The sequence below is a fragment of the Athene noctua genome, chromosome 3 (genome assembly GCF_965140245.1).
Source record: "Athene noctua chromosome 3, bAthNoc1.hap1.1, whole genome shotgun sequence".
Lineage (NCBI taxonomy): Eukaryota > Metazoa > Chordata > Aves > Strigiformes > Strigidae > Athene > Athene noctua.
Window position 1 is genome coordinate 31,347,608 of NC_134039.1, and position 9,283 is coordinate 31,356,890.

The following is a 9,283-nucleotide window of genomic DNA, read 5'->3' on the forward strand; positions in this document are numbered from 1 at the left end:
ATGAAGCCTTTAAGGGGAAAGGGAGGAAAGGGCAGTGGGGGAGCAATGAAACAAGTGGAAAAAGTGGAGGGGATCTGTGTCAAACTGGGTGGGAGAGCTGCACCATCCCAGTCCATCCTTAATTGACGCCCTGTGAGGGCCCTGGGCTCCTGAGGAAACTGTGATGGGGTAAATGAGGGGTGTGGGATTTTCACTAAAGGTGTGTAATGGGCTTCCCTGCCCACCTGCCTGTGGCTGCTTGCCTGGCATGGCAGCTCTGACTATCTCCAGCTTGCAATAGATGTCTTAATGCAGGAGAATCTCATTTCAGGGCAAAGCCATTGCATTTCTCCCTTCCCCTCCCTCGTGGGCTGCCGCCTTTACCCGGCCTTGCCAAACAGCTGGGCTTGTAGGGCCACCTGTCTTTTTAGGATGGTAATTTCCAAACACCTTTGATGTTCTTCCTCCTGTTTTTTTCTGTAACAGTTCTGTGCCCCACGTGGTCATTTAATGGCTAGAAGTGGTTATTTTTAAAGCCTTCTCAATTTGAACAAACTTCTGACTTTAAAATGGGGCCTGGGGGTCCCATCCTGGGCTGCCATAGGGAATAGGTTGGGCACATCACTTAAGATGGGATCACTTATGGGATCAGTGATCCCATTCCACCAGTTGGACCACTGATCAAATATTTTGCAAGAAATAAAAAGGTTTTGATCTACTTATGTTTTAATTGTGAGGAGCTGTTGGTAATTCAGACAATGTGTTCACTGATGATAATTTTTAAGTTTTCTGCTCTAAGACTTGAGCCAGTGCAAGATCTTGCGCTGAAAGCACAGTGCTCTTAAAAACAAAAACAAACTTGTAGATTCCAGCTTTTCCACATGGCTGGAGGGAGCCTTGGGAAGATAAATCAAGTATTTGGCTTGGTTGTTTGAGTCATCAAAGTATGCTGCAAACACTAGGAAGCTTTTTGTACCAGTTCTTTCCAGGGTCCTGCAAAAAAAAGCCCTGCATCTTTGACAAATTGGCATTGCTTCAGTGGCACCAGGCTCTCTCCTTTGCACTTTGTGCAAGATGCATGTCACCACAGTGGGGAGTGGTCTAGAAAAGCTGCTCTCACCAGACTGTAGGTATGGCCCTCTGGCATCCTGCACACATTTCCTAAGCTCTGCTCTTCTTGAAGACTCTGGCTGATGATTTTCCTGATCTCTTTTTCTTGCTGGGCTTGCTTGCAGCCTTGGTCTTGTCAGGACGGGCTCCCCCAGCCTCGCCTCGGCCCCAGCCAGGGCAGGTTTGGAAAGTGGTGGAAAGCTTCACCTTCAGCCCCAGGGCTTCTGCAGGGGACCCACAGGTGGCCCCTACACGGAGGTTGAGTTTGTCGATCCACCTAGAAACATGGCAGGAGATCAGGAAAAGGAACAGGAAGGGGCAAAGGAAGAGACAAAACGGCCTGTGAGTGGGTGTGGGTCACTATAAAGCCAGACCAGGTTGCTCAGGGTCTCACCTGAGTGACTCTTGAATATCTGAGTATCTCCCTACCCCAGCACGTGGTTGCTCTCCCTACACCAGGAAAGCCCAGGCTGTTTCCATCCTTGCACATAGGCGCGTGCTCCATCTTGCCACTGTGGGAGAAGACCCAAAATGGCCAGTGTGCTGTGGGCTTCTGCCTCTGGCATGGCAAGGTCCAGCAGTTCACCGGGGCTGTTCCCGCCTCACAGCACTCACCTGCACAGGGGAAGAAGCTGGCAGTCGCATTGGAAGGGCACATCCCTCAGGTTGAGGATCTCCAGCCCAGTGAAGTTGCTCATGTCAGGGATGTTGCTCATTTTGTTACTCTCCAAGTAGAGGCTTCTGATCTTGGGACCAAGGCCAGCAAAGGCACTGGGGGAAATCTGCAATGAAGGTAGGGTGTGTCAGGGGCATCTGGATGCGGGCAGGGGAGCAAATCTCTGCCCCTACACTGCTAATCAGCCCGGGGAGCTGAGACAGCCTGTCCTGAAGCTGGCAGCCCCATGGAAGAGCTGTTCTAAGCAGCAGCACGTGTGCTAGGGGACTGTTAATTAACTCAACCAGTTCTGGTCACATTTTGGACTCACTAGACCCTGCTCAGTCTTCCTAGAAGGAAGGTGACCTACAGGAGGTCTTACAGCGATCCCTGGGTGCTGTTAAAGGTGGATGGTCCTTATGAGAGTGGTACTAACACTGCTTTCTTTAGAGGCTGGAGGAATTCAGGGTAATGGTGGTGAAGAGTCCTGCAGGACAGCTTGTAATAAGAGCAGGAGAAATAAGACAGTGGCCATGGGAAGAGGATGGTTTGGAGAATGGTCTGGACCCCTCTGAAACTGGGTGTGCTTAAGGTCTGGAGGGAGTGAGGCTGTCCTGGGGGAGCTGGGGGAAGGATTAGAGCAAGACAAAGCTCCAGCTGAGCCCAAAGCAGCCTCTCCTCCCAGCCAGGCTATGGAGCATCTCCTAAAGCCTTTGGGAGTTCAGGACATCTGTTTGGATGTCCCTATTAGGGGCCACCAGCCTGGGGCCCTGGAATGAGATGGGATCTATGGCCGTGGCCTGTGGTGCCCCTGCCCCCCGTGGGTCCCCAGCCACACACACCTGTTCCAGGCCCATGTTGTCCAGGTAGAGGTGCTGCAGGCTGGAGGCCACCGGCAGGAAGGCGCCTTCCCCTACGTGCTTGATGGGGTTTCGGGACAGCTTCAGCTCGCTCAGGGAGGGCAGGCCCTGCAGAGCCGCTGTGGGCACCTCCACCAGGCGGTTTCCCTCCAGGTGCAGCTTCTCCAGCATCTTGGCAGGAGCTAGGGCTGTGGGGGCGACGCGCCTGATGGCATTCCCAGCGAGATAGAGCCAACGCAGCCCCCCAGCCCCAGCCAGGTCACCCTCCGCCAGCTCCTCAATGGTGTTGTGCTGCAGGTGGAGGGAGATGAGGTTGGGCAGGAGCTGGAAGGCACCTGTGGGCAAGCGGGTGAAGGTGTTGCGGTCCAGGTCAAGGTAGGCCAGCCGCGGGGCCCCCTGGAAGGCAGTGGCAGCCAAAGTGGAGAGGCAGTTGTCGGTGAGGTAGAGGTAGACCAGACTCTCCAGCCCCTGCAGCGCGCCGGAGCGCAGTGTCTTGATGCTGCATCTCTGGAGGTGGAGGGACACCAGCTCCTTCAGGCCAGGGAAGGCACCTGGTGGCACTGTCCTGAAGGTGTTCTGACGCAGGTCAAGGAGGCGGGTGTCCCTTGGAAAGCCTTGGGGGATTTTCTGTAGGGCCTTGTTCTCGCAGGACCCGTGGTGGAAATCGGGGGAACAGGTGCATCCCTGGGGGCATTGCCCACTGCCAGCTGCTCTCGGCTGCTGTGATGGTGTGGTGGGGCTGGGGGGTGGCCGACGGTGACTGCATCTCATCTCTTGGGGCCTCAGGGAGTCAAGGGGCCGGCCACGGAGGGCAGGGGGTGCGGCACAGGCCCCTTCCACCTGCACCCATGCCCTCGCCAACCAGTCGTGGAAGGGGCGCAGAAGGCAGGAGCAGAGCAGGGGGTTCCCAGTCAGGCTGACCCTCACCAGTCCCCTGACGCCAGCCAGGGGTGGCAGCCCCCGCAGCTGGTTTTCACGGAGGTCCAGTGTGCGCAGCTGAGGGCTGTGGGCAAAGGCGTTGGGCGCCATGTCCTGGAGGGAGGCGTGGTCCAGGAAGAGGTGCTTCAGGGAGGCCATGGTCAGGGCCTCCTCAGCCACATAGGTGATGGGGTTGTGGCCCAGGTCCAGGCGGGTGGCCTCATCCAGCCTGGCCAGGGCCTCCCCAGGCAGTGCCTGCAGCTCATTGTGGTCTAGGCTCAGCCTGCGCAGGGCAGGCAGGGTGGCGAAGGCCTCGCTGCCCAGCACATGGAGAGCATTGTGGGACAGCCGGAGCCACCTGAGGGCCTGCAGACCCTGGAAGACCATGTCTGGGAGGTAAACCAAAGCATTTGCCCTCAGGTCAAGGATAGTGAGGGACCCCAGATGGCTGAAAGCACCTGGCTGGATCTCCTCAATGTGGTTCCCCTCCAGGATGAGCTGCTGGAGGGAGGAGAGCCCGTCCAGGGACTCCTGGTAGAGGAGGGTTATGCCATTGGAGGCCAGGTTGAGGTATACCAGCCTCCCCAGCCCTCGGAAAGCTCCTTCCTCCAGCCTCTCCACCTTGCAGCGCTGCAGGTCCAAGTGTGTGAGGTACGGGGTGGCAAGGAAGGCTCCCACTGGGATGACTGTGAAGCTGTTGCCCCGAAGGTCCAGTTTTTTGGTGAGCTGTTGCACCCACAAATAAAACACTGCGTTACCCCAGGGCTGCCATCCCCACCTCCTCTTCCCTCTGTCTCCTGCCTATCCCTTCACCCACCTGTGGAATGGTGCTGGGGATGGCCGTCAGGTTCCCATTGAGGCAGAGGACGTGGGCATGGAGGTTGTCACAAATGCAGGGTGCAGGGCAGCGGGCGGCAGCCGTCCCCCCTGGAGCCAGGGTCACCATGAGCAGGAGGAACCCCCAGGACAGCCTCATGGTGGGGGGAACCTGCAGCTGGGGAGAGACAGCAGTGAGGCCATGAGAGGGGCCAAGCTCCTGTGTGTCCCCAAACAGCATCACCTACCAGCAGCAGGTGCCAGAGGGGGGCGGGGGGGGAGGTGCTGTGACCTAGTGAGGCAGGTCTCACTGTCTCTTGCTCTCACACCATGATTTTGCAGGTTATAAATGAGGAAGAGAACAGAAGAAGGAGAAAAGAAATATTTAGAATGAAAAGTCACAGATAGCAGGCCTCTGTTCAGAAACAGCTTTTGCCTGGGTTAGCTAAACTCCCTGAGGGACAGCTGGGAGCACCTATGAGGGGCTTGGCAGGAACATGGGATCACTCATGGGGAGCTGGCTTGGAGCACACTACCTTATTTCCCCACAAACCCTTTTTCTTCATATATCAGTAGCATAAAATTGTCTTGATCTGTACAAGGTATCAATATTTCTCCTACAACTGAGACTTGTTATTTTGTAAGGCAAGCAGGTACTCAGGGGGAACTGGCTTGGAGCACACTACCAACCCCAGGGGACATGATCACGCTGGCATTCTGAGCTGCTACCTTGCTTTCAATTGCAAATGTCCCGTCTCTGCTATCCCGGCCACCTCCTAGCTCTGTGCCTCCCACCCTACAGCCTCCCTGCTTCCACCACCACCGCCCCCCTCCCCTCCACGATATTCATAGCAGGTTTTGGAATAGATCTCCACTGTTTAGCTGCAGGAAGGACAAGTTGGTTTTGGCCAGGCAGGAGTGACTGCCTGGGGCGGAGGTGCCAGAGAGGGACCAAGGCTGGGGCAAGCACAGAGGGAGCGACATGGCTGCAGATATGGCCAATACAACCCCCTTAAGTTCTGGGGAGCAGCAACAGGGGCGTCTGCAAGGCTCAAACCCGTGGAGCCACCATGGTGCCCATTCCTTTGCCTGCCGTGGCTCATAGTCCCCCACAGTCCCATGACCTCACTCTGCCCTCTTGCCGCCACCACAGCCAGCTCTGCCTCAGCCCACAAACACACCAGGGTCACCCCCCCCAAGCCACCGGCAAGTACCACCAACGCGATGCCTCCCCAGCTCAGCCCCCCTGCCCCATCCCGCCCCTGGGCGCTGCCACAAGCCAGGCACCCCCCTACCACCCCCACCCCCACACCTGGGGAGGGGTCATGCACCCGGGGGCTGGAGGGTACCTGCTCCTCAAGTGGTGGCAAAAAAAAAAAGGAGGAAGTCTCCCCACCGTCCAACAGCTGCCAAGGTCCTGCGCTGGTGTTTGCTTTCCTTGCAGAAGCGAGAACTGAAGGGCCCCTTTGCGTTGCTTTCCCAGCAGCGCTCACCGGACAGAGCCAGAAATGCCAGAGGAGGAGAAGGAGGAGGGGGGGGAGGCACCCCTGAAGAGAGGGCAGTGACCCAGACATCGCCGCCCCTTTGCCTCAAAGGGGGCCGGGAGCACTGGGGCGGGAGAGTTGAAGGCTGGCATGTTGCAGCGCCAGCCCAGCCACAGCCCCTGTGGGATCTACACTCACTGTTTCCCTGTCTTTGCCTTTCCATTTCTGGCTAAGTCACAGGAGCTATGGAGGTGCAGGACAGAAAGGTGACATCCAGCCAAAACTGTGGAGGTAAGCCTGAGCAAAAGGAAGGAGGCAGTTGGTAAGGCAGGCTGCAGGGCTGTGCTACATTTACGGCTCTTCGGTCTCCTAATTTTGCATCTCCGTTTGTTTTGAAGAGGCCAGGGGTGGCAGTGCCTCTGTGAAACATCATTTGCCTGCAGAAGGTCATGGAGGCCTTTGTTTTGCTCCCCAACTCTGTCATTTCCCTTTTTTATCTCTGTGTTTTGCTCTCCCACAGAACGCGAGCAGATCTGCAACTTGACAAAAATCTCTTAAGAGTTGACACGAATGTCTCGCTCCCCTTCAAGCCCTTCCCAGGTCAACAATCTGAGCTGCCAGAATCAGTATGTCCCATCCCGGTGGCACCCATGGGTGATGATAGACATGCTGGCCAGGCTCTGCAAGCCTCCCCACTGCTGGGTGGCCAAAGCTTCCCTGGCCACTGCTTTGGGCCATCATGCCTGCTGTCCCTGGGTGCTTATTGCTCCCGTGACACAGGGTGACAGCCCCACCTCACTGATGTGATGAGCAGCTCGGTGGCACCAGCTCTCATGCTCATCTCTGCTCTGCTGCACAGGGAGGACTGTTGGGGAGGTAGGTCTAGAGGGAATGAACTTGCCCCGGGCTGGTAGGAGTCACCCCGGGAAGCTGGCTGCTGGCGCTGAATCACCAAGACCTGTTTCAGGGCCGTGGCTGGCCTTAGGGAGGGCCGGGTGAAGGGAGTGGTGCCTGTTTTGTGTTACAGCTGTGCTCTGCGGTGCCTGGCTGGTGGTCTTCACCCTGCCCCTGCTGCTTGCTGCCAGTGTGGCTGAGCCCTTGTGCCCCCCGCAAGCTGCTCCCACTCTCTCGAGCTGTGTCTGGTGCCCCAGCTCCAGCCTGTGCTCACTGACCACTGCCATCCCCTGCGCCACCACTGAGATGACCTCACACCACCACTTCCCCACACCTGGAGGCCGGCTTCTTCCCAGACCTGCTGGACATCGCTGCCCTCCGTCTAAGGGACAGCAGGGTGGAGCAGCTCTGGGTGGGCACCTTCAGGGGCCTGGGGAACCTTGACCTCCTCCACCTCGCTGCAGGCCACCCTGCATCTCTGCGGCAACCCCAGCCACCAGCTCACCTGGAACCACCAGCCGCAGCCACCATCAGCCACCCTGCAGCACTGGCCCCTGTCCAGCCCATCCTGCTCCCCCCTTCCTGGCTACCCCCTCATTTCCCGTGGCTGGGAGACCCTACCCCTGCCCGGTCAACCATGTGGGCAGCAACACCAGTGGCCTGGGCTCTGCTGGAGGACCCTGGGGAGAGGGATGTGTGGTACCAGGCACTGAGTGCCACCTCTGTCCTTTCCCCAGCCTCCCTCAGGCTTTTTGTTCGTTCAGCCAGCAATATCTTGCCAGCCATGATATCACCAGCTTTAGGGAGGCAGCCAGTCTCCCTGATGGGGCAGGGCACATGAAGGCAGCACACTTGACCTTCCACTTGGTGGGGTTTAACCCAGCCCTGCCAGGCCAGGTACTTTTGCTTTCCCTAAAGAGAATGTTTCACCTTTGCCTGCAAAGAGTCCAATCCTCTTACTAGCACGACAGGGTTTCACTGCTTACAGCGCACCCAAAACTGCTCCATGCAGACAGAGCTCTGCACCGCCACTGCCTTGCTGGACTAATGAAGTTCAAATTAGAAATACTCCTTAGAACAGCAGTGTTTTTGGGGTGAGATGGTTGCACAAGACTGAAGCAGCACTGGAATGACCCCACGTTCCTCCAGGGCACTGCTGGGAAAGAATCCTCTGGAGCAACTTCTAATGGAAACCAGAGTTAGCAATTCCCATCCTTTTTTTTTTTTTTTTTTCCCTAATCCTGAAGCATAAACCAAGTTTAAGGTATTTCTGAGTCCCTGTCCTACCTAGAAACAAATCTGCCTTCTGCAGAGACTGTCACTTCTACCCTCACACACCCCTTTTTCCTATAAACATCTAAGCTTCACACTGATTATCAGGACCAGGAGAATCCTGTTTCTAAATATTGTTTGCTTTTGAAAGGAACATGGAGATCAACATCGCACACTTGTTCTGCTACTCTGGCTTTGCTACTCAAAGCTTCCCACACAGATTTTCCCCAGGACCTGGCCCACAGGTCTTTGTGCAAGCAGCAGCATCCCTCTGACCTTTGCAGGCTGTCAGACAGCCTCACACATGTGACAAGCTTTATGAGACTCACTGCAGACGGCCTCCTCTAGAGGTTAACCCCTTGGCTTGGTCTCTGCATCTGTTCTGCATCACATTTCTTTTCTCCATGACCCTCCTCCAGGCCACAGGGACATCAAAAGCAGCTAGAGGCCAGGGAGCTTTGAGGAAAGCTACACTAGGTTCAAGACTTACAGAAAATACAGATTCTTTTATGTCTTGGTTTTTCCTTTAAGCTCGTGGCAAAACTTAACAGATTTGCTTTTGCAACACAGCTGAAAGAACAGGACGGGATGAGGTGAAGGAGGCAGGGCTGGGCCTGCAGTGATTGAAGCTCCTTCTGTAGGTGCAGGTACCTTCACTTCCATTGATTTTTACCAATTTGGACAGAGAGGAGTTCCAGTTTCAGTCACAGAAACAGAGAAAATGCATTTTACTCTTAGCCTTAGGGCAGCCTTTTTTAAATGAGGGGACACTGCTCTTACACACTGACCAGCACCTCCCTTGCCAGAGTGACAAGACACTGCTTTCCTGTGCCTGCTAGATCACAGCCACCCCAGTTTCACCAGCAGTTGCCCTGAACAGGCCCACAACCTGGAAGAACATTAAGCAGAGAGGGTGCAAGCAGGCCTTGCACACACCACCCACTTAATTTCAATCCAACATCCCAAGTCCTTTTTTCTGTCAACATTGCCTGCACACCCCAGGAACTAACACCAGGTTTTTTTGCACCAAGGCCAAGCATCTGCACCCTGCCAGCTGTGGTAGACAACACCTCCCACAACAAAGGGACAGCTAGCTCTACTCCTTGGACTTCTTCCTGGCCCTCTTTATACTGCATGTCAATGGTAAAGTCAGGTAAGGCACAAAAAAGTCTCCTCCACCCAAAAACAGAGGGAAGGAACAACTCTTTGCTGCCTAAAGAGAGAGAGAGATGTGTTGATTCTCACAGGCTTGAAAGAAGGGGCAGGACCAGCCCCTGAGCTTGTGTGAAGGTAGG

General features: G+C 55.8%; 1 protein-coding gene across 4 annotated transcripts; it reads right to left on the bottom strand.

Moving 5' to 3' along the window:
• Positions 1-708: 708 nt before the first annotated feature.
• Positions 709-5,790, bottom strand: CHADL (chondroadherin like). 4 transcript variants are annotated; one of them, XM_074901378.1, is made up of 6 exons: positions 5,688-5,790; positions 4,340-4,516; positions 2,587-4,248; positions 1,705-1,871; positions 1,100-1,366; positions 709-972 (listed from the first exon to the last, which is right to left on the bottom strand). In XM_074901378.1, exons 2-5 carry the CDS (start codon positions 4,496-4,498, stop codon positions 1,141-1,143), a joined length of 2,214 nt encoding a protein of 737 aa, XP_074757479.1. In that variant the 5' UTR covers positions 4,499-4,516; positions 5,688-5,790; the 3' UTR covers positions 709-972; positions 1,100-1,140. The 4 variants fall into 4 exon arrangements, with proteins under 4 accessions (XP_074757479.1, XP_074757476.1, XP_074757477.1 ...); XM_074901375.1 differs by adding an exon at positions 1,484-1,601 and having other exon boundaries at positions 709-1,366; XM_074901376.1 differs by lacking the exon at positions 5,688-5,790 and adding exons at positions 1,484-1,601; positions 4,587-4,653 and having other exon boundaries at positions 709-1,366.
• Between the last annotated feature and the right edge of the window lie 3,493 nt (positions 5,791-9,283).

Bases quoted from the DNA above. Each gene is read 5' to 3' on its own strand.
- CHADL (XM_074901375.1), bottom strand. From the start codon at position 4,498: ATGAGGCTGTCCTGGGGGTTCCTCCTGCTCATGGTGACCCTGGCTCCA. The intron at 1,872-2,586 runs GTGTGTGTGGCT...CCTTCATTGCAG, and splicing joins ACAACATGGGCCTGGAACAG to ATTTCCCCCAGTGCCTTTGC. The intron at 1,602-1,704 runs GTGAGTGCTGTG...CTTCTCCCACAG, and splicing joins CAGCTTCTTCCCCTGTGCAG to TGGCAAGATGGAGCACGCGC.